This window comes from Trichechus manatus, unplaced genomic scaffold (genome assembly GCF_000243295.1).
Source record: "Trichechus manatus latirostris isolate Lorelei unplaced genomic scaffold, TriManLat1.0 scaffold00121, whole genome shotgun sequence".
Lineage (NCBI taxonomy): Eukaryota > Metazoa > Chordata > Mammalia > Sirenia > Trichechidae > Trichechus > Trichechus manatus.
In genome coordinates, this window is record NW_004444057.1 from 7560077 (window position 1) to 7585409 (window position 25333).

Here is a 25333-nt window from a genome sequence, read left to right on the forward strand (position 1 = left end):
AAACTTATCTCTGCTGCATAAACAAAATCAAATAAATAAGCTTTCAGACATTACTAAATACTCAAGGGCATTCCAAAAGTTTGAGATCAGTTCATACTTTTTTTTTTTTTTTAAATAATTGTGTTCTGAAAAATTAGGTCTCTTTGGTAAAACAGCAAAATAAAAAAAAAAAAAGTACAAAAACAAAATAAGAGAAGTCAATAATTTGGGATGTTTCAGTTGAAGTTAAGGGATTTTCTCAATTTGGACTGTTTCTTTCTCTGAAATAGTGTGTTCTTTGGAAATACTTTTAATCTTCATCCCGCTTACTAATTCAAAAGCTATTTACTAAGCATAGACTACATGCTAAGCACTGTTTCAGATGCTTCAGAGACATTAGTGAATAAATCAAATTTCTGCCATCATGGAGCTCACAGCTGGGGGAAAATAAAAACAATAAAGATAATAGGTAAGCAAGAATGTTTAGAGATGGTAAGTACTATAAGGAAAAACAAAAAGCAAATAGATGTTGGAGTAATTTCTCTTTAATAGCAACCTATACGAATTATATAAATTATATGGTAATCTATATACTAACCTAATTAATCTATGTGATATAGTTAATACTATATACAGTATAGTGTAGTATATCTTCTACAGAAGTAATTGTTGTTTTATCAATAACTCTACATAATCAGGCTGATATTCATGTCAAAGATACGGAATTTTACTGTCCATAGTAAACAACAGATTTAAGTGACATTTAACTCAATCTTCATCATTCATTTATCATTCATCATCTGATTTGTGGTAGTTACTAATCCAAAAGACAAAAACCATCCTCATCATGGTGCTATAGACAGAAGCACCCTGCTGTCCCTCTGCAGCAAAGACCTGAAAAACTAAGTAAAACAGATACAAACATTAATCCTGGAACCCTAAGCATTAAATGAAGGAATAAAGAACTCAATCAACCACCAAATGGAATAAGAAACTGACAGAGAACAAGGAGAGTTATGAAGTGGAGGTTCCCTACCAGCTAATGCAGCACAGATTGGCCATTTTGGAGTACGGTCATCAAGGAACACAAACAGGCAGTATGGGAAGGCAATTTCACAGAGCTCTCAACAAGAGACAGAACACCCTGTAACCAGGGAAACACGCTTTCCCACCCTCCACCCTTCTTCCCTGAATGTGACCTCTGCCACTTTCCAATGGTTCATGGTTGCTCAGCCAGAGAGACACCAGTTCTCTGCCACTCAGATTTGCCATTTTGGACCTCAGCCACCAAGAACCGCCGACAGGGAGGAAGGGAAGGCAACTTCATGGAGTTCCCAACAAGAGACAGAGCACCCAGTAACCAGGGATACACACTTTCCCACCCCCTACCCTTCTTCCCACTACTTGGCCTCTACCACTTTCCAAAGGGCCACAGTTGCTCGGCTGAAGAAACACTAGCTCACTGCCACCGGGGTCTGCCCTGCTCTCACCGGCCAGTCCCTTCAGCGCCATTTTTTTGGCTTGTTTTTTGTTATTATTTTTCTATTTTTTTTGGCTTTTTAGTCGCTACTCTTTCTCTCCCCCTTGCTTTCTTTCCTTTCTCCTACCCAGCTGTCCCTATGTGCTGTACCCTCCTGTCATGGATTGAACGGTGTCCCCCCAAAAATGTGAGTAGCAACTTGGCTAGGTCATGATTCCCAGTATTGTATGATTGTGTTATCTGATGTGATTTCCTTATGTGTTCTAAACTCTATCACTATGATGAGATTATATGGGATCTCCTTTTGTGTTGTAAATTCTATCACTGTGATGAGGTTATACTGATAAGGTTGACAAGATTAGATAGTGTCTCAGTGCAATCTCTTTTGAGATATAAAAGAGAGAAGCGAGCAGAGACACATAGGAACCTCATACCACCAAGAAAGCAGTGCCGGGAGTGGAGCACGTCCTTTGGACCTGAGGTTCCTGCACTGAGATGCTCCCAGACCAAAGGAAGACTGATGCATCACAAGGACCTTCCTCCAGAGATAACGGTGAGAGAAAGCTTCTTCCTGGAGCTGATGCCCTGAATTTGGACTTGTAGCCTACTGAACTGTGAGAGAATAAACTTCTCTTTGTTAAAACCATCCACTCATGGTATTCCTGTTAGAGCAGCACTAGATGACTGAGACACCTCCCTTCTTGACAGGCTGTGACACACCACTTGGTTAGAGAGCCACTGGGCACACGGCTGCCTCAGGTCTGTATTGCCCCTGCCAGCAGGCTTTCTCAGTGCCATTTTTTTATTTTATGATTATTTTTTCTTGTTTGTTTCTTCTCTCTCTATCCCTTCCTTTCCTCTCTCCCATCCACCTGGCTTCACGGGCTGTCCCTGCCCCTTTTTGTCGAGCCTTGCTGCACCACTTGGCTGGGGGACCACAGGTACAAGACTTCCCCAGGTCCCCACCACCCCCAACAACTGGCTCTCAAAGTGCCACATATTTTGGTTTGTTTGCTTTGTTCTTTATTTTTTTTTTCTGTTTTCTTCTCTCTCCCCTTCTTGCCTTTCCTTTCTCTCACTCACCTAGCCCTGTTAATCATCCCGCCCCTTCCTGACAGGCTGTGATTCACCCCTTGGCTGGAGAGTCACAGGCGTGCAGCCTCCCTGGGTCTGCACCACCATCACTGACCGGCTCCCTCAGTACCATTTTATTTATTTATTTATTTTCTGTTTAGTTTGTTTCTTTGTGCGCTGCCCCCCTACCCCGTTCTCAACAGGCTGTGCCATACTGCTCGGCTAGAGAGCCTCTGGCACATGGCCTCCCAGGGTTTGTGCCGACTCCACAGGCCAGCTCCCTCAGTGCCATATTTTTTATTTCTCTTTATGTTTCTCCTTCTCCCACCCACTGAGGCCCTGCGCTGCCTCTGTCCCTTCTTGATGGGCCGCGCTGTGCCACTTGGTGAGACAGACATCAGCTTGCTACCACCTCAATTACACCCCACCCCCAAAGGCTGGCTCTCTCACCACATTTTCTATGTTGATGTAGTTGTTTTTATTTTATTTCATTTTTTGTTTGTTGGTTGGTTGGTTTCTTCTCTCTCTTTCCCCTTTTTCCCTTCCTTTCTCCCACCCACCTTGCCCTGTGCACCACCCATGCCCCTTCTCGACAGACTGATCCACACTGCTCAGCTAGAGAGCCACGGGCACACGGCCTTGCTGGGTCTGCCTTGACTCACCCACTGAATCCTACGATGTCACTATTTTATTTACTTTTTTTTTCTTTTTTCCTTTTTACTTTTGTTTCTTTCACTTCTTTCACACACTCACTTAGCTTCACATATTATATCCCCTCCTGCTTATCAGCACTACGTGCCACACTGCCACCAAGTGGCATCGACAAGGTTCCCAGGACCCCACTCTACATTGTCCCCAACCCCCACCTTGCTGGTGCTAGTTAGTGCTGCAAACTACCCATCACCACTCCTCTACACCCATTGGACCTGCCTGCTGCACCACCGGTGAGTGACCAGCACTGCTCAGCTGGACAAGGTGGTGAGAAGTATCATGTCCAAAGGTGAGCAAGCAACAAAACAAGCCCAGACCACCGGCCCAGACATAACCAAATAAAATAAAAAAGTAGGACAAAGCAAACAAATCTACAATCTATAAATGAAGAACATAATTCCCAGAGACAGCAGACAATATTAAAATATATTTAAAAAACAACACAGGATGTCTCCAGAAAGTGACCAAAATAAACCACTAGATGACTTTCTGGTAGAAGAAAAGGCGCTGGAACTACCTAATAGGGAATTCAAGACTAATATTCAGGGTTCTCCAAGAGATGAAGGAAAATGTAGACAAAAACAAGGAAAAAAATAAGACAAAATCATGGAAAAAAACAGAAAAAAATCAGGCAAAACACAGACAAAGGAATAAAAGAATTCAGGAAAATAATACATGAATAAAACATCAAAATAAACAACTAGAAACCATACAAAAACAGCTATTAGAAAACAGAAAACACAGAGAGGATCTTTGAAGATTTGCTGACAGAAAACTTCCCTAATATCATGAAAGACAAAAAGTCAACAATCCAAGAAGTTCAATGAACCCATACATGACAGATTCAAAAGAAAATCACTAAGACATATCATAATCAAACTTGCTAAAACCAAAGACAAAGAAAGAATCCTGAGAGCAGCTCGAGAAAAACAAAAAGTCACATACAAAGGGGCAACAATAAGACTAAGCTCTGATTACGGCAGAAACCATGCACACAAGAAGGCAATGGGATGACATATGTAAAAGCTTGAAAAAAAACAAAAAAACTGCCAACCAAGAATAATACATCCTGCAAAACACTCACTCAAATATGATGGCGGAATCAGGACATTTCCAGATAAACAGAAATTCAAGGAATATGCAAAAAACAAACCAAACTTACAAGAATTATTAAAGGGAGCTCTTCAGTTAGAGAACCTACAACATTAGACAACAACCTGAATCTAGGACACAAGACAGCATTAGCCAGATACCAGCCTAGTAATGAACTCTCAAGGATAAAACAAAACTAAAAGATTTACAACAGGGAACCAGAGAGATCAATCTGTAAATGATAATAACGTCAGAACAATAAAGGAAGGAATAAACAGTATAGGTATAGAACTTTCAAATGAAAAGGAACTCAAGGTGATATCAAATAATAAAAGCTTGGTTTAAACTTAGGAAGACAGGGGGTAAATTTCATGGTAACCAGAAAGAAATTTAACAAACCAACTCATCAAAACAGAGAAGAAAACCATAAAGTCTCAGTAAACACAACATCTACAAAAACAAAAGAAACGAGAAAAAAAAAATCCACAAAAGGAATTCAGTACAGGAGAGTAATAGGAACAAAGAAAGCGTCACCACAAAAACAAAACAAAACCTACCAAATGACAGCAATGGATTCACATCTATCAGTAATCACACTGAATGTAAATGGCTTAAATGCATCCATAAAGAGACAGACAGTGACAGAATGGATAAAAAACAGTACTCATCAATACGCTGTCTACAAGAGACACACTTAGAAAAAAGACATAAATACATTGAAAATCAAAGGATGGAAAAAATATATCAAGCAAACAGCAACCAAAAAGCAGCAGGACTGGCAATACTAATCTCAGATAAAATAGACTTTAAAACAAAATCTACCATAAAAGGAAGGACATTACATAATGATTGAAGGGACCATCCACCATGAGGATATAACCATAATAGCTACACACCCAATGACAGGGCTCCAAAATACATAAAACAAACTCTAACATCACTGAAAAGAAAAATTGACAGTTCCACAATATTAGTAGAAGACTTCAACACACCACTCTTGGTAAAGGACACAACATCTACAAAGAAACTCAACAAAGATACAGAAGATCTAAAGGCCACAATCAACCATCTTGACCTCATAGACATATATAGAACACTCCACCCAACAGCAGCAAAGTTCACATTCTTTTCTAAGGCATATGGAACATTCTCCAGAATAGACCATATCTTAGGACACAAAGCAACCCTCAACAAAAAACAAAACACTGAGCATCTTCTCTGATCACAATGCCATAAAAGTAGAAATTAATAACAGGAAGAGCAAGGAAAAAAATCAAATACACAGAAACTGAATAACACCTGGCTTAAAAACTACTGGGTAATAGAGGCAATCAAAAGATGGAATACAAATATTCCTAGAATCAAAGGAGAATGAAAATACATCTTACCAAAACCTCTGGGACACAGCAAACGTAGCGCTCAGAGGTCAATTTATAGCAACAGATGCACACATCAAAAAAGAAGAAAGCAACAAAATCAAAATATTAGCTATATAAATCGAACAAACAGAAATAGAACAGCAAAAGAAGCCTAAAGCCACCAGAAGAAAGGAAATATTAAAGATCGGAGCAAAAATTAACGAAATAGAGAACAGAAAAACAATAGAAAGAATTAACAAAACCAAAAGTTGGTTCTTTCAAACAATCAACAAGATTGACAAACCTTTGGTCTAACTGAAAAAAACAGAACAGGAGAGGATGCAAATAATCCAAATAAGAAATGAAATGGGGGACATTACAAAAGACCCAAAGGAAATAAAAAGAATCATAACAGATTACTGTGAAAAACTGTACTCCAACAAATTTGAAAACCTAGAGGAAATGAACAAATTTCTAGAAACATACTACCTACTTAAACTAACACAAACTGAGGTCGAAAATCTGAACAGACCCATAACAAGAGAAGAGATTGAAAAGGTAATAATAATAATAAAAAAAACTCTGAACAAAAAAAGCCCTGGCCCAGATGGCTTCACTGGAGAATTCTATCAAAAATTCAGAGAAGAGCTTGCACCAGTACTACTCAAACTATTTCAGAACACAGAAAAGGAATGGATACTTCCAAATTCATTCTATGAAACCAGCATAATCCTGATATGAAAACCAGGCAAAGACATCACAGAAAAAGAAAATTACATTCCAATATCTCCCATGAATATAGATGCAAAAAATCTCAACAAAATTCTAGCCAATAGCATCATATCAAAAAAATAATACACCACGACCAAGTGAGATTTATACCAGGTATGCAAGGATGGTTCAGCATTAGAAAATCAATGTAATCCACCATATAAATAAAACAAAAGAAAAGAATCATATGAAAATCTCAATCGATGCAGAAAACGCATTTGATAAAACTGCAACATTCATTCCTGATAAAAACTCTCAATAAAATAGGTATAGAGGGGAATTCCTTAACATAATAGAGGGCATCTATACAAAACCAACAGCCAACATCATTCTTAACAGAGAGAGGCTGAAAACATTCCCCCCGAGAACAGGAACACGACAAGGATGCCCTTTATTACCACTCCTATTTAACATTGGGCTGGAAGTTCTAGCTAGAGCAATAAGGCAAGAAAAAGAAAGAAAAGGCGTCTAAGTCGGTAAGGAAGAAGTAAAACCATACTTATTTGTGGATGTTGTCTTAGTCATCTAGTCCTGCTCTAACAGAAATACCATGAGTGGATGGCTTTAACGAACAGAAGTTTATTCTCTTACAGTCCAGTAGCCTACAAGTCCAAATTCAGGGTGTCAGTTCCAGGAGAAGGCTTTCTCTCTCTGTCGGCTCTGGAGGAAAGTCCTTGTGATACATCAGTCTTCTCTTGGTCTGAGAGCTTCTCTGTGCAGGAATCTCAGGTCCAAAGGACACGCTCTGCTCTCGGCACTACTTTCTTGGTGGTATGAGGTTCCCATGAGTCTCTGCTTGCTTCTCTCTTTTATATCTCAAAAGAGATTGCATTAAGACACTATCTAATCTTGTCAACCTTATCAGTATAACCTCATCACAGTGACAGAATTTACAACACATACGGAAATCACATATAATCTCACCATAGTGATAGAATTTACAACACATAAGGAAATCACATCAGATTATACAATCATACAATACTGGGAATCATCACCTAGCCAAGGCGCTACACACATTTTTGGGGGGGAGGGACACAATTCAATCCATGACAGATGATATAATACTATACATTGAAAACCCAAAGGACTCCACAAGAAAACTACTGAAATAGAAAGTTTCAGCAGAGTAGCAGGATACAAAATAAACATACAAAAAACCACTGGATTCCTATATACCAATAAAGAGAACTATGAAAACGAAATCAGGAAAGCAATACCATTTATATTTAGCCTCAAAAAATAAAATACTTAGGAATAAATCTATCCAGGGACATAAAAGACCCATACAAAGAAAATTACAAAACACTACTTCAAGAAACTAAAGAGACCTACATAAATGGAAAAACATACCATGCTCATGGGTAGGCAGACTTAACATTGTGCAAATGTCAATTCTACCCAAAGCAGTCTACAAATTCAACGCTATTAAACACTTATGCTCATCAAAAGACTTCACCAAAAGAGTAAAATGAGAGCCTACAGTCTGAGAAAAAATTTTGGCTATTACAAATCCGACAAAGGTGTAATCTCTAAAATTCATAGGAAAATTCAACACCTTTACAACAAAAAGTCAAATAATCCCATTAAAAAAATGAGCAAAGGATATGAAGGCACTTCACCAAAGAAGACATTTAGGCAGCTACCAGACACATGAGGAAATGCTTGTAATCACTAGCTTCATCGAAATGCAAACCAAACTACGATATACGATTTCACCCCAATATTACTGACACAAATCTGGAGGGCATTATGCTGAGTGAAATAAGTCAATCACAAAAGGACAAATACTGTATGAGACCACTATTGTTAAAACTCATGAAAAGGTTTACAAACAGAAAGAAACAATCTTTAATGGTTACCAGGGATGGGAGGGGTGGGGAGCAAAAAGCACTAACGAGACAATAGATAAGTGGTTACTTCGGTGAAGGGTAAGACAGTACACAATACTAGGGAATTCAGCACATCTTGACCAAGGCAAGGTCATGGAAACTTCACAGACACATCCAAACTCTTTGAGGGACCAAATTACCAGGCTGAGGGCTGGGGACCATGGTCTTGGGGGACGTGTAGCTCAATTGGCGTACCATAGTTTTTAAAGAAAATGTTCTATATCCTACTTTGGTGAGTAGCATCTGAGGTCTTAAAAGCTTGTAAGCGGCCATCTAAGTTACTCCACTGATCCCACCTTCATCTGGAGCAAGGGAAAAATGAAGAAAACCAAAGACACAAGGGAAAGGTTAGTCCAAAGGACTAACGGACCACAACTACCACAGCCTCCACCAGACTTAGTCCAGCACAACTAGATGGTGCCTGGTTACCACTACCGATTGCTCTGACAGGGATCATAATAGAAGGCCCCAGGCAGAGCTGGAGAAAAATATAGAACAAAATTCTAAGTTACAAATAAAGACCAGACTTACTGGTCGGACATAGACTGGAGAAACCCAGAAAGTATGGCCCCCAGACACCGTTTTAACTCAGTACTGAAGTCATTCCTGAGGTTTACCCCTTGGCCAAAGATTAGACAGGCCCATAAAACAAAATGAGACTAAATGGGCACAGCAGCCCAGTGGCAAGGATGAGAAGGCAGGAGGGGACAGGAAAGCTGGTAATACGGAACCCAAGGTTGAGAAGGGGAGAATGTTGACATGTTGTGGGGTTGGCAATCAATGTCACAAAACAATATGTCTATCGTTTAATGAGAAACTAGTTTGCTCTGTAAACTTTCATCTAAAGTACGCGCACAAAAAAATCCTAATTCCACAGCTGACATGACTTTTACATGCAATTAAATATCAAGTAGTTACTCTGTGATATAGTCATCTGTAATACAGTCATCTCCTGGGAATCTCTAGAGTTTTAACTTGAAAAAAGTTTACATGTAGATTGTTTTTAGTATTGTTCTTTTATAATAAAACTATTCAAAATTTTGCCAGCTACATTTGCTGCCAAAATGTATTTACCAAATTATACAGAGACTCACATTTTATTATTCAATTATTCAATGAAAAATTCTCTTCTTAGGGCTTTGGAACACTGGACTGGCTTTCAACTCTCTGTCCTTTACGTGGGTTGGGAAGATAACATTTCTGTCTCTGCCTTTGCTTACTAACATCAATTTGAAAGACTTCAGGTCTACTTTTATATACTATTTAATTACAACAAATAAACCTAACTCCATATCTCAAATATGAGTAATATTATTTCTGTGAATAATACAAGTCACTTTGTTTTCCTGTGATTCTAATTCTATTGCTGCGTAACATGAAGTGAAGCGCCATCTGAGAGCTTGGCAGACAGCACATTTCCAAGTTCTAAAAATGGATTTAATAAGATGACATCAGAGAAGTAGTCAAAAAGGCTAATAACTGTGGTGGCTGTAAAATAAATTAAAAAAATTAACCAGTAAATATAAAACAATTTCCAGCCACATGATGGCTGGAGTCTACTGTTGCAGCATCCTCAGGGCCCCAAACTGGCCCTGATAGATAAACTAGTGTAATGAATGTGTTTGGGGAGTCCCAATAGATTATACAGACACAGATTGTCACCAGTCCAGGTTACAAACTCTGAAATAATTGCAGTCATGGACGGAGTTCACCCTTTGTCTTTGAGGACACTATTAATAACAATATGGAGCAGATACCTCCTCTCACTTGGGCTTAGGTTCTCGCTATTTGAATACGATTAGGAGAGAGTCAGAAAATGTTTTGCCTAGGTATTGGCGTATGTATCAGTCTGTCGTACCGTGGTGGCTTGCATATTGCTATCTGGCATGCTGGAAGCTATGCCACCAGTATTTAAAATACTAGCATGGTCACCCGTGGTGGACAGGTTTCAGTGGCATTTTCAGACTATGACAGACTAGGAAGAAAGGTCTTGCAATCTACTTCTAAAAATTAGCCAATGAAAACCCTATGGATCACACCAGAAAACTGACTGATAGCAGTTCTGAAAGATAAGTCCTCTAGATTGGAAAACACTCAAAATACACAGTGGTCACAACAATGGACTTGAGCATATCAACGATAGTGAGGATGGTGCAGGACCAAGCAATGCTTCGTTCTGTTGTACATAGGGTCACCGTGAGTTGGGGCCAACTCAATGACAACTAACAAGTTCTGAGTAGGCAGACTGGGGGCAGGGGGTTAGTGGGATGTGGATGAAGACAGAGTGTTTCACTCTATTAAGTATTTTAAACTGTATTTTTTTTTTATTTGTTTGTAACAGTTTTCCATGTGATCTCTATCTCTTCTCCTCCAGTAATGTCAAGAGTTGAAATGTAACTGTTTACTAGGTAGCTAAAAGATAAACCATTGCTAGCCAGGTTATTAATCAGGTCCCTCTTGGAAATGGGTATTGTGTTAAAAGCTACCATCTGCAGTGCCAGAAACCACAAATTCAAGGAAAGGAGACCTGACGTGTTGGGGACTACACTGCCGGACTCAATGCACATAGGCAGACAGCTGACTCACCTTGGCACGCTCCAGTGCGGATGTTGGGGATGAAGCCCCGTCGACAGGGCTGAGGCTGGGCTGGACACATCTCACACGGGTGGCCCCAGGCCCGTCCAATGGTGGCACAGCACAAAGTCTTTGTGCAGACAATGCCGGTCAGCTGCCCTTGGCACATCTGGTTGTTGACCTGAGTGAAACATGGGCCAGTCCTGTAATCTGGAATATGAAAGAATAAGGAAAGATGGATTTCATGATCTTATACCAATCTTCTACCAGTACCCCTAAATGTATAAAACAGAGACTATTTCGTCTGACACCAAAGTGTCTAAAGACAAAAGGCTAGAAAGTTTCATTTTGAAAATTCATAATTTCAATCATGAGAAGTGCATTAGAAGACTCCAATGCATTCTATACTAGAGATTGTAAATGAGTGGCTCACAGACTGTATCTGGGACACAGATGTGTTTTCTTGGCCCACATGACATTTTAAAAGAATTTAAATTAATAGCCGACATTTTGTAATTGGGAAATTTTGCATGAAATTTGTATTTTTGGCTTTTCCTGAAAAGCTGGAAATTCTGGCCATGCTAGGCCTGCCTTGCTGTATGGCAATGATGGAATGAAGAATGTCCTTTCCAGAACACACAGCCCCATCCACTCCCTACTCCCAGCCCTCTTCACTCCTTTGTATGCCTTGCCTGGCCCTGGAGCCATGTATATTTTCATGACTCCTCTTTACCTAGCAAAGATTTTCTTTTTCTGACTTGTCTGAAAAGATTTCAGAAAATCAAAACAGAATTAACAAAATATGTATAGGCAGTCTAGGTTTTTCTATCGATACTTAGTTCTAACAATCTGATTTCGGTTTCTCTAGTTCTATAGGTGGAGCCTTGGTGGCATAGTGGTTAAGAGTTCAGTTGCTAACCACAAAGGTCAGCAGTTCAAATCCACCGGCTGCTCCTTCGAAACCCTACGGGACACTTCTACTCTGTCCTATAGAGTCGCTATGAGTCAGAATCGACTCGATGGGATTTTTTTTTTTTTTTTACTTCTATAGGTAGCTCAGTTAGGAAGACAGTACTAATGAGGTCCATGGTGATAGGAGTCTTTATAGGTCAGTTAATATGTGATCTCTGTCCCCTAGCAGATGACTGTTCCATTGTCCAGCTCTGTTTATGATTATGATAAAATACCTTCATAAAAGTATGTCACATATGGTGTTCAGGCAGACTCTTCTTTAAGTACTAAGAACAGTCCATCTAGACGCTTGCATCTCTAAGTGTGGTCTGTGGACCTGCAGCATCTGCATCACCTGAGAGCATGTGAGAAATGCAGACTCAGGGACCATTCCAGACCCACTGAATCAGGACGTGCATTTTAGCAAGATACTCAAATATCCATAGCCCCCTTAAAGTTTAAGAAAGACTGATTCAGACTAAACCAGTTATAGTTGAGTCGACTCAGACTCATGGTGACCTCATGTATGTCAGAGTAGAACTGTGTTCCACAGAGTTCTCAATAGCTGATTTTTTGGAACTAGACTGCCAGGCCTTTCTTTTGAGGCAACTCTGGGTGGACCTGAACTGTCAACCTTTCCGTTAGTAGCTGAGCGGATTAACTGTTTACACCATCCTGGGGTATTTCTACTCTATCCCTCTCTCTGCAATAATTTATTTCAGTGAACCCCTAGGATGTTCAGTATACTTTTTGTTTTGTTTTGTTCTTTTTTTTTTTTTGTCCTCTCTTTCAATGACAGTTTTGTCAAAGCTAGTATTCTTTTTTTTAATTGTAGTTTAGATGAAGATTTACAGAACTAGCTTCTCATTTAACAACTAGTACACATATCATTTTGTGACACTGGTTACCAACCCCAAGACATGTCAACACTCTCCCTTCTTGACCCTGGGTTCCCTATTAACAGCTTTCTTGTCCCCTCTTGCCTTCTAGTCCTTGTCCCCGGGCTTGTGTGCCCCTTTAATCTCATTTTGTTTTATGGGACTGTCTAATCTTTGGCTGAAGGGTGAACCTCAGGAGTAACATCATTACTGAGCTAAAAGGGTGTCTGGGAGCCATCAGTAAACTTTTTTTTTTTAAAACAGATTTGAATCATAAACCAAATAGTTTTTACCTTGAGGTTGCTTTTGCTGTTGTTGTTTTAAGAGAAACAAGAAATCAGAGGAAGGTCAGTTTTACAAGGACTGAACCATTCCATGATCCACATTTGCTATAAAATAGCAGCAGAAACGTGTGAAAAAGGTTTTGTTTTCCTTTTCACATAGATTGTATACACAGTTTATTCACTCTTGAGAATGCAAGATGACAGGCTTTCCTGGTAAGCCCCAACGCAAATTGCATTATTACATTTGAAGGGAAAAGCTAGAACAGGTTAAACTCAGATTTCCTTAAGAACAAAATAATCTCACGTTCGAAGGAGGAAGACTCAATTTTAATGACGATGAGACTTTCTCATATACAGGAAAGAACATACTAAAAGTTTAATATGAAGAAACAAAACCTAGAATAGGTAACTTTTTTGGCAAGCTGATTTAACATTCTGTTACTCTGCGGCTGAACTTCAACAAAAATAGCTCATTTTAATCTCCCACATCAGAACAACAGATGTGTTGGCTGCAAATTGCGTTTTCGAAAAAGACGAACTTTGGAGCCTACGTGTAGAAATGTCAACCTTGTAAATAAGCATACTTCCCACACCACAAATTGCCAGGTCATAAATTTTTAAACCTATTCTATTGTCCTTCAAACAATATATATTTTGTTGTTTTAAATAAATATTACCAGAACCAGCATCTGCTGCGGTCAAGTCAATTCTGCCTCATGGCGACCCCATGTGTGTCAGATTAGAACTGTGCTCTACCGGGTTTTGAATAGTTGATTTTGTGGAAGTAGGCTGCCAGGCCTTAGACTCACAACAGACTGTATCAAGTTCTAAACAAGTAGGAAGAAGTAATTTTTTTGGAAAAACATAAAACATTTATTTTCTTGTAGATTCACACATACATACTTATGTTCACATTCTGCGTGCTTCTCAGGAGTCCCAGAAAGAAGTATACAAAGCCTCCCTCATAAACCCATTGTTAAGTAAACCGACTTGCCAGGAAGTTCATTCTAATTATAACACCTTAAAATTATGTCCTCTTAGTCTAGTCTCTTTGAAGATGGAGAATATTTGTGTAAGAATAGCCGTCTATCCCTAGCAGATGACTTTTCATTTTGAAGGCACTAATTAAGCAACCCTCACCCTCCAGAACAGGCAGAGTACACCATTTCTTATTTTATTTGCTTGTATTTCATTCCTTGGCAAACTGTACTGAATCTATTTTCTTATATGATACAGTAAAACCTGTGGAAGCTGGAACCTGTGTAAGGCGGTAACCTGTCAAGAGAAGGAAACCTCAAATATTTTCCATTAAAACAAGTGGTAGAAAAGTGGTAAGACTGCACTCGTCAAAGGCAGACAACTTGCGAGACCTGGAAAACAGGCAGTCGAGTCCTGGCTGTCACAGGTTTCATTGTACATTTTGCTTTTTGGTTGACAACTAATTACATTAAATTTTAAACCTCCAATTCACTCAAGAATTACTGACCTGAAAAGTATGAACAAATAATGGATATACTTGAAAAGGATATAAATTTCTTGGGCAGATTAAAGAATTCTGTCACAAACTCTATCTGAATTTTAATTATGGACAAGAGGATCCTGAAAAACCTTAATTGTCACTGGCTGTGCATTCTCTTCATGAAAGTTTATACAGATGTCACGCCTCATGGGAAAAATATTAATGTATACCACACTAACCATTCATAGTCAAGGAAGTACTTTCAGTGTGTTAACGAAGTATAAAAAGAGATAACTGCCTATCAATTGGTATGTTGGAGTTAGTGGGCTGGAAAGAAGGATATTTTCCCCATTACTACACAACCAAGAAAATTGTTTAAACTTAGTCTATAAAAGACAAACATCACTATTATGATCACCCAATATCTAATGCAATACAGCATGCTAACATTTTCATATAATTTCACTTTTATTCACATTAATCAATTAGTTCACTTTTCAACATGTTGAGTTTGAGGTGCCTTTAAGATGCCCAGGAGCCCTGGCAGCACAGTGATTAAGAGCTCGGCTGCTAACCAAAAGGTCAGCAGTTCAAAATCACCAGCTGCTCCTCGGAAACCCTACGGAGCAGTTCTACTGTGTCCTATAGGGTCTCTATGAGTTGGAATCGACTCAACAGCAGCAGGTTAAGATGTCTAAATGGAGGAGTCTAGTGGAAGTTAAATAGAGAGCTCAGAGTGAACATATGGATTAGAGATATACATTTATGGGTCTTTTTTCTTTTAATTAATGGGTGCAGATAAAAATCCCTTGGGGATGAGAGACATTACATCTAGGATAGAGCCTTGAGGAATTCCAGCATTTAGTGGCAGAGTAAAGGAGGATTAAAATACTGAAGAAAAAGGAACTGGGTAGCCAGAGATGGGAGAAAAACCAGGAGAGCGTACTGTCATAGGAAAAAGGAAGAATGTGTTCCAAGAAGTAGGGTCAACAGTATCATATGCTACTGAGAGGTCAAATAACATAAGATAGTTTAATATATTTGGAAGTCATTGGTGACCTCAGCAAGAAGTCTTTCAGTGGAGTGACGGAGGCTGCAGCCACACTGAAGAGGGTTAAGGTGTAAGCACGAGGTAAAAACTAGAGACAGTGAGTATGTACCACAAGACAATGTTTGGAGAGGTTCCCTTCATAAGGAAAAGAGAGAAATAGGGTATCTGGTGGGGGACATGCGGTGAGGGAGAGGGGTTTTGTTGTTGTTCTTTTGTTTTATTTTTTATTTCTATTTAGTGGAAAAAAACTTGAGCATGCCCTGGTGGCACAGTGGTTAAGCTTGACCACTAACCAAAAGGTTGACAGTTCGAATCCACGAGCCGCTCCTTGGAAACTCGATGGGGCAGTTCTACTCTGTCCTATAGTGTTGCTATGAGTCGGAATTGACTCAATAGCAATGGGTAAAAGCCAATGGGAATGACACAGTTGGAAGGGAGAGTTTATAAGTGCAAAAAATATAAAATAATAATTCCTAGAATAAGATCCCAGGGAGATCAGGCTGCATGAGATACCAGAACTGGTGTGGAGGAATTATTCTTAGTCAGGAGAAGAAAAGCACTTCCCTTGTAACCTGAGAGAAGAAGGCAGGATGCATACAGATACAGGCGTGTTTGTATGGAAGAAGTAAAATAAGCAATCCTCTCCTATGCCTACTATTTTCTTTGTGAAACACGAGGAGGGGCAATAGGTTTTTAGTGCGGTTTGGCTGGGGACTCAGGTCTTTCAGGCTGAGATGTCACTGCAGATACCAGGAGAGGGAACTGACCTCAAAACTGAGTAGATTCCCGGGTGACATCACAGCCTCTCTCTGGTGGATAAACAAGATGAATTTATAGTGGGCCAATGTGCCTGCATTGTAACCTCTCCAGCAGCTCTGTGTAGCTAAGGCCCACTAAGAGAACTCTTATCAGGATTCACTCAGGGTTGGAGCTTTGTCTGTCAGATGCGAACAAAAGTACAGGATGGCAAGGGAGTTTAGTGAATTGTTAAGCATATTTTGAAATTACAGAGTCAATTAACTGAGATAGTAATTGTTTTCCTTAATAGACAAGCATCTCTCAACCTCAGGAAATTTTAGAGTTAAGTATAGAAATATTTCAGACAACAGAAACCATTAAACTAGTATTCTGCTTTAAGCAATCTGTACAAAAATTATTTGCCTGCAATGTTTAAGAGCATTTGACCCATTCCACTAGATTGCACCATAGCCACAATTTAAAATGAGTGATTAAGTAACTTAGAGTTGTGATTTTTAAGTTAAAATGCCTCTATTCTTATATACAGTATTGGATCATTTAAGTGAACTTTACATTTCTGTAAGTTTGAGTAGTTATCATTTTAATTTTTACCTTATTAAATTTATAAGTTATTTGAGTACTTGCAAAGGTTTTTAAGTTGTACAACTGAAGTACTTAAGAAAGATATCAGATGTATGTATTTAATGTATAAGAATCATTTAAAATGTATGGAGGTGTTTCAATAACTAAGTATGAAAGTGGAATCAAGTATTACTTAAAGGCCCCTTAAAGCGACTATTAAAATTTGTTAGACTTATTAATACAGTAATGATATTTATAAGCTGACCTTAAAAGTTCAATAACTGGGGTTTTGAAATTGTATTTTAATAATGTAAACTTTAATATTTAAAACCAAAATAAATTTTCCGTCTTTTTTGTATGCAGAATCACTGCTGAGAGCACAGAAAAATCCATATGCAACACTGACCAGTTCCCTTGTGATGGATATTCATGTTGTTGTAATTATTAACATGTGCACACAAGGCTGCATGGGCATTTCTGAGTACACTTATTGATGACATACTTTGCCAAGTGTTTCTATAAGGTAAATTTTTGCACTGGAATTGCTGGGACAAGTGTCCAGTTTGAAAAGCATTACAGAATTGCTCTCTGAATAGGGGGTGCCAATTCACACTTTTCATCAATATCACAGGAAAGAGTCTATTTCCTCACACTCTCTCCAACTCTGAGTAGAGGCAACTATGAGTATTCATTTAGTAAGTGAAAAACGACATCTCACCATTGTGAATTACAGCAGCAATTCATTGTCCCTTTACTAAAAAATTAACTCTGTGGCAAGCCCTTTTCAGTTACTCTTTCGCTAAATTAGCTTTTACCCTGAAGTGCTAAAAAATATTTTGCCATTTTGACAAAGAAATTAAAGGTAAGAGATTAAATAATATGTAAAGAATCAAAGAGCTAGAAAAAATTGAAGCTGAGATTCAACTTGAGATCTTGAGATACACTTCTCCAAAGCACTTGCTTGCTTTACCCCTATACCATACATGGTATGTTCATAAAACCCAAGTCATTCTGAGCTTATAATAGTTTTGCCTTTTTTCCCCTCCACATTCTAAGCTTCTAGTAGCTTTGCCTTCTCCTAACAGACCAAAGCCCTTTACCATTCTGAGTAATGTCACAGCTCCACAGACACTCTCCCTGACCAAGCATAATCTCCTAACTCCCAATTTAGCAATCTCAGTTTGCTTTACTCCTGATTTCTAATAAAGATGAGTCTCCACCTAGCCATGTTATATCAGGGAGAAATGATCCCCCTGTGTATATAAAGATACATTAAAGACTTTGCTTCTGCAAATAGATGAGTAATTATGTTAATTACCGCAGTTGCATTGCATTCTGTTTCTAGCATAATACCATTATTTAATATTTCAGTGGTACACGGACTCAGCAAAAGAAGGGCCCCTTTGACCATTCTCTACAGTCTTTCAAAGCACAAGGCTTCTGCTGACATCAAAGAGCACTCTAAGAATGAAGAGGCGGGAAAGATAATTAGGTGCTGGCCAATGATGCAAACAAAATTGCTATCTTTGATGTCACGTTTCATAAGGATGAAGGCCATCAAAGATGTGGTCCTGAAATTCATGGTTTATGAACCTAAAGTGCACTCTTTGGAGAACAAAACCAATTACCTAGCTTTAAGGACAACAAAAAATGCTGAAGATAAAAACAAAGATTATTTAAGCAGAAGGATACCGTCACTTCTGAGGAATAAACTTATAGAGACCAAAATACTCTGTCATGAGTTAAAAGAAGTCCAGAGAACGTCAACGTTTAACACAAAAGATGGGTTATATGCAAGTCGAATCAACAACATCCCAGGTTTTATGGTATCTAAAACTACAGTACAATTAAGTTTGGTATCATAACTACAGTATAGTAAAGTAGGCCTGAATTTATTTCATGGAAAAGTGATATGCGCTCACAAAACAATTATTCATTATCAACAAAATCAGAAACTGAATCAATGAAAACAAACTGCTTAAACAGATTTATACATCCCTTGATACTAACACGTGGATCACAAGACAGGATTACCGTGGTGGAAAAAAAAACGCTGCATACAGTTTGCTAATAGAGTCTTCACATAGTAATATAGATTCAACATACCATTTCTTACTGAAATTTCTGTCCAAATCAATTCTTCCTGAGTTATATATATAGGCAGCCAAGTGCATGCTACCAAGTCAATCAAATCTAATAAATCACACCAGGGCTTTCAACTGGTTTGAAAATGATTTAGTCATGTCTGACGTAAATATGCGTTGTACCGCAACCTAATCTCCTGTCCACAGAGTTTTGACCCAGGAAACAAACACAGGCTCCCTGCTCAAAGATGGTAGCCAACTGTGCCACTTTGAATGCATGTTGCTCTCCATAGTCCTACCAATAATCTAATTTTCCATATCAGGCTTCTGTAGCATTCAAAGCAGTGTGGCCAGCCACCATTTTTGAGTGGGGCAGTGCTGTTTATTTCCTACTTGAGTCAAAATTCAAAGTGCAACAGATTCGGTTGTTATGCAATATGTATTTACAATGGCCATGACTCAATAATTTTTAAACTGGTTCAAAGCCCTGAATCACATCCTCCCCAGGAAACATGCTGGATTATTACATGAAGGGAAAACAAAACCCCACTCTATGATTCTATCCTGACATATGACACTCAGTATAACATCTAACTAGATGAGCTGGCATTTCTGTTGAGGAGAGTGTAATGCCATGTGATTCATTACTTGGGTTTTCATCAATTGAGAGTTTTAGGGAAATGCTGAAGGGCTGGGAAGAAGATCATAGATTTTATGGTCTTCTTAGAAGAACCTGGCACTTGGTATCAATGGATACAACTGACTTGCAAAGTGGGAGGCCCTGCCCCTGACAACTGCTAAAGAAGGTATAGCAGTGGTCACCTGATCCTGTTGGCAATGGTGTTCCAGGGTAGGGGGTGGTCTCTACTGGCTAAGTGAATCATTCCTGATCTTTATGGCTGTAACCTTATACCTGTTCCTTATATACTGGCACCACAAGAGGCTTACGAGCAAAAATATCTCCCTGCTACATCCCAGCAAAAGGGTCACAATACTAGGACACCAGCTCAGTAAAATAAAAATGACCATATTTTACACAGCCTGAAAGTATTGTAATTGCTGGAGAAACTCATTTTACCTAACTGGTACTGGCACTGAGGAATAGACATTCCATGAATAGACAAATGAAAATTAAAGAGACTAAAGTCTTTCTTTGGCTTAGGAATGTAAATCCTTTCAATATTAAGACTCGAAAGAAGAACTGAAAAGGGAAACGCTCATTGCTTCAAGTTGAATTGGTTGTCTGGAAGATCAAACGGAAGACATAGCTCAAAACAAAGAGCAAATTGTCAAGAAATGAAGATTGTAAGTAAAAGATAAGAATTGAGAGGAAAGAGTCTAGAAACCTGAATGTGAATAACAAGAATTCCAAAATGAGATTTGAAAGAAAACAAAAAAACAGAACAAGAAATAATAAAGAAGTTATGCAAAAAAACTCCTGAGTATAAATAAAAAATAGCTTTGCATCTTTGTATTAAAATGGCTCATGATGTCCTAGATAAGAATAATGGAAAAGAGAAACCAAAGAAAGACCCTAATGAAATTTCTGAACTTTAAGATAAAAGGCACAAAAAAAAAAAAAAAATTTTTTTTCCCGCTTCTAGAAAAAAAGAATAGGTTACGTACAACAAGAAATAGACTAGCATTCATTTTCTTCATGGAAGCATGGAAAGTTAAAATATATGAAAGATATCTACAGGTTATTAATTTATAAACTTTAAGAAATGACTGTCGAAGCAGAAGAGCCACATGATAAGATAAAACCTAATAATAACTTTAGGAACTGGGGTCTGAAAGAGGTACCTGCTGCAATGAGAACTAGGAAATAAATGATTCTTAAAACCTTAGTTCAGGACAGGGAGAAATGAACAAGTACAATGTCTGGAGGTGAGAGGAATAAGTATTATTTAATTTGGATACTGTATAAAAGTTATAGGAGAGGAGTAGAAGTTTCAATAAAATAGTGAAAGATAGGAGGGTCCCTAGTTTTATGAAGAACACAGAATTTCTCAATTTAGAAAGACAGGCAGTGGAAATAAGGTAGGGAAATATAACTGATTAATAAATAAAATACAATAAAAATGATAATAGAGGCAGGGTCAAGATGGCAGAACAGTCAGATGCTTCCGGTGGATCCTCTTACAACAAAGACCCGAAAAAACAAGTGATTTGATTATATATGGCAATCCAGCAACCACGAACAACAAAGGCAGAGTTGAGGAACCAGACTGAGTGGCAGGGGGAGGGAGAGACGGTTCGGAAGCAGTGAGGAGTTGCCAGACCTGACCCGATGAGAGCCTGAGCTGTTCAGGCCTGAGCAGCTTGTGGGTGAGTAGTGAGGCAGGCAAGCAGCGGTGCTCAGGAGATGCATTTTCCACACTGGGGGAGACCCAGCCTCTGAGAGTCTACTCAGCCACGAAGAACCAGTGAGAAGCAGCACTTGACGAAAGGTAAGTACTTGCATACTGCTTACAGAGCAGATCAAAAACATCCCCCTTAGGGAAAAACTCTCTCCCACTTACCTCCCTGCTCCCTGCTCTGTACTGGGTCCCAGACTGGCTTCAGCAATTGCCAAGTACCCTGGGCCGGAAGTAGGATCTATCACATGCTTGGAGCCATTCTCCCTGCCTTGGAGAGTGAATAAATTAACAAACAGGAGAAAAAATAAACTGCTGGCTCCCCTAAGCCAGGAACCCAGGGTAGGCACATCTCCTTTGCCTAGGCACAAGCATAAGGGATCCACAGACTTTGAGTGCCTTTTCCCCAGCCCAGTACAACAGGGTATATACCCAAAGTCTAACTTCAACTGTTTCACCTGTGAAGTGGCAGGTTCTTGACATTTGACACTGCTCTGCCCATTAAACAGGGTCTTCACCTATCCACATCAGAGGCCTGAGGACTGGCAGCTCCACCCAAGCCACCTAGCCACCTGTGATATGGGCCCATGAAAAGGAGGTGCCCCCCAGTCCTTAAAACCAACAGCATTAGCTGCTCATAGTCCGGCTACAAAATCTACCCACCTACGTGCTCTAGGGAACAGGGACACGCCTTCCTACTGGACAGTCGGGGGCGCCTTGCTCAGGGTGTGTCCCCCCTACTGCAGCCAGATGCCTGTGCCTACACCAATCACCCATGCCTGTCTAGGACTGTGAGAGCCTACACCACACACTTGGGGGCTACCTACCTGGGCACCTCAGCTGAATCCATACAGGAGGAGTGGGCAGACTCCTGAGCTCACATACCTAGTAACAGATCTAGCCACCTGGTGACAAGACACTGGAGCTTCAAAGGTACCAATAATCAAACTAGCTCATACAAGAAGCCTATTTGGGCATATCAAAACATAAAAAGCTAGGACACAGTAAGCAAACATAAAATAAATAAATATAATAACTTGTTGATGGCTCGGACACAACAGTCAATATCAAATCACATAAACAGGCAATCCATGATGGCTTCAGCAAGCTCCCAAAATAAAGAATCTAGAAATTCTCCAGAGGAGGAAAATTCCTTGGAATTATCGGAGGCAGAATACAAAAGATTAATATGGAGAACTCTTCAAGAAATTAGGAAGGAAATTAAACAAAACACAGAAAACACAATAGAGGAAATTAAAAAGATTAGAGAAGAGCATAATGACAAATTTAACAGGTTGAAAGAATCCACAGAGAGACAGCAATCACAAACCCAGAAGATTAACAATAAAATTTCAGAATTAGACAGTTCAATAGAAAGTCACAGGAGCAAAACTGAGGCAAAGGAAGTCAGAATTAGTGAGATTGAAGATAAAGCACTTGACACCAACTTATCTGAGGAAAAATCAGATAAAAGGATTAAAAAAAATGAAGAAACCCTAAAAATTATTTGGGACTCCATCAAGTGGAATAACCTACGAGTGATTGGAGTACCAGAATGGGGAGGATAGCAGAAAATACAGAGAGAATTGTTAAAGATTTGTCAGCAGAAAACTTCCCTGATACCGTGAAAGATGACAAGATACCTATCCAAGATGCTCACCAAACTCCACGTAAGGTAGATTCCAAAAGAAAGTCACCAAGACATATTAAAATCAAACTTGCCAAAACTAAAGATAAACAGAGAATTTTAAGAACAGCTAGGGATGAACAAAAAGTCATCTACAAAGGAGAGTCAATAAGAATAAGCTCTGACTACTCAGCAGAAACCATGCAGGCAAGAAGGCAATGGGTTGACATATGTAAAGACTTGAAGGAAAAAAAACTGCCAGTCAAGAATTATATATCCAGCAAAACTATCTCTCAAATATGATGGCAAAATTAGGGCATTTCCAGATAAACAGAAGTTTAGGGAATTTGCAAAAACCAAACCAAAATTATAAGAAATACTAAAGGGAGTCCTCCAGTTAGAAAATCATTAACATCAGATAACAACCCAAGACTAGAACACAGGAAAGAACAACCAGATATCAACCCAGATAGGGAAGTCTCAAAAGTAAATCAAAGCTAAAAGACTGAAAATAGGGAAACCGATGTCAATATGTAAAAGATGACAACATTAAAACAAAAAAGAGGGACTTAAAAAATGTAGACACAGATTCTTCATATGGAGAGGAAGTCAAGGCAATATAAAGAAACAAAACACTGGTATAAACTTAGAAAAACAGGGGTAAATATTAAGGTAACCAAAAAGGAAACTAAGAATCCTACAAGTCAAAATAAAAAACTAGAAAAATATAAAGACTCAGCAAACACAAAATCAACAACAAGGAAAAAGATGAAAAGAAAATACATAAAGAAAAACGACTCAGCACAGAAAATTAAGTGGAACAAAGAAACTGTCAACAACACACAAAAAAAGACATCAAAATGACAGCACTAAACTCATACCTATCAATAATTACACTGAATGTAAATGGACTAAATGTACCAATAGACAGAGAGTGGCAGACTGGATAAAAAAAAACATGATACATCTATATACTGCCTACAAAAGACACACTGTAGACTTAAAGACACAAACTAAAACCCAGAGGATGGAAAAAAATATACCAAGCAAACAACACTCAAAAAAGAGCACGAGTGGCAATATTAATCTCTGACAAAATAGACTTTAAAGTAAAATCCACCAGAAAGGATAAGGACAGATACTATATAATGATTAAAGGGTCAATACAGCAGGAGGACATAACCATAATAAATATTTCTGCATCCAAAGACAGGGCTCCAAAATACATAAAACAAACTTTAACAGCACTGAAAAGAGAGATAGACGGCTCCACAAAAGCATTAGAAGACTTCAACACACCACTTTCGGTGAAGGACAGAACATCCAGAAAGAAGCTCAAAACAGACATGGAAGAGCTAAATGCTACAATCAACCAACTTGATCTCATAGACATATACTGAACACTCCATCCAAAAGCAGCCAAGTATACTTTCTTTTCCAACGCACATGGAACATTCTCCAGAGTAGACCACATATTAGCCCATAAAGCAAGCCCTAACAAAACCCAAAGCATCGAAATATTACAAACCACCTTTTCTGATCATAATGCCATAAAGTAGAAATCAACAACAGAAAAAGCAAGGAGAAGAAATTAAACACATGGAAACTGAACAACACCTTGCTCAAAAACTACTGGGTTACAGAAGAAATTAAGGATGTAATAAAGAAATTCACAGAATCAAACAAGAATGAAAACACATCCTACCAGAACCTTTGGGACACAGCGAAAGCAATGCTCAGTCAGTTTATAGCAACAAATGCACACATCCAAAAACAAGAAAAGGCCAGAATCAAAACATTAACCTTACAACTGGAACAAGTAGAAAGAGAGCAGGAAAAGAAGCCCTCAGCCATGAGAAAAAAGGAAAGAGTAAGAATTAGAGCAGAATTAAATGAAATAGAGAATAGAAAAACGATTGAAAGAGTTAATAAGACCAAAAGCTGGTTCTTTGAAAAGATCAACAAAATTGATAAATATTGGCCAAACTGACAAAAGAAAAACAGGAGAAGAAGCAGATAACCTGTAAGAAATGAGATGGGTGATATCACAACAGACCCAACTGAAATTAAAAGAATCATAACAGAATACTATGAAAAACTGTACTCTAACCAATTTGAAAACCTAGAGGAAATGGAGAAAATTCTAGAAACTCATGACCGACCTAAACTAAGAGGTAGAACAACTAAATAAATCCATAACAAAGGAAGAGATTGAAAAGGTAATTAAAAAACTCCCAACAAATAAAAGCCCTGGCCTGGATGGCTTCACGGGAGAATTCTACCCAACTTTCAAAGAAGAGTTAACATCACTTCTGCTAAAGGTATTTCAGAGCATAGAAAAGGATGGAATACTCCCAAACTCATTCTATGAAGCAAGCATAACCTGGTACC

At 38.7% G+C, this 25333-nt stretch overlaps 1 protein-coding gene across 1 annotated transcript in view; it reads right to left on the reverse strand.

Annotated features, from left to right (window-relative positions):
• The window catches only part of FBN2 (fibrillin 2), a 282788-nt gene that overhangs the window by 180771 nt on the left and 76684 nt on the right, over positions 1–25333 (reverse strand). The window contains exon 5 of the mRNA XM_023738698.1: positions 10944–11141. Within this exon, the coding sequence (XP_023594466.1) occupies positions 10944–11141 (198 nt within the window). The remainder of the gene's footprint in view (positions 1–10943; positions 11142–25333) is intronic.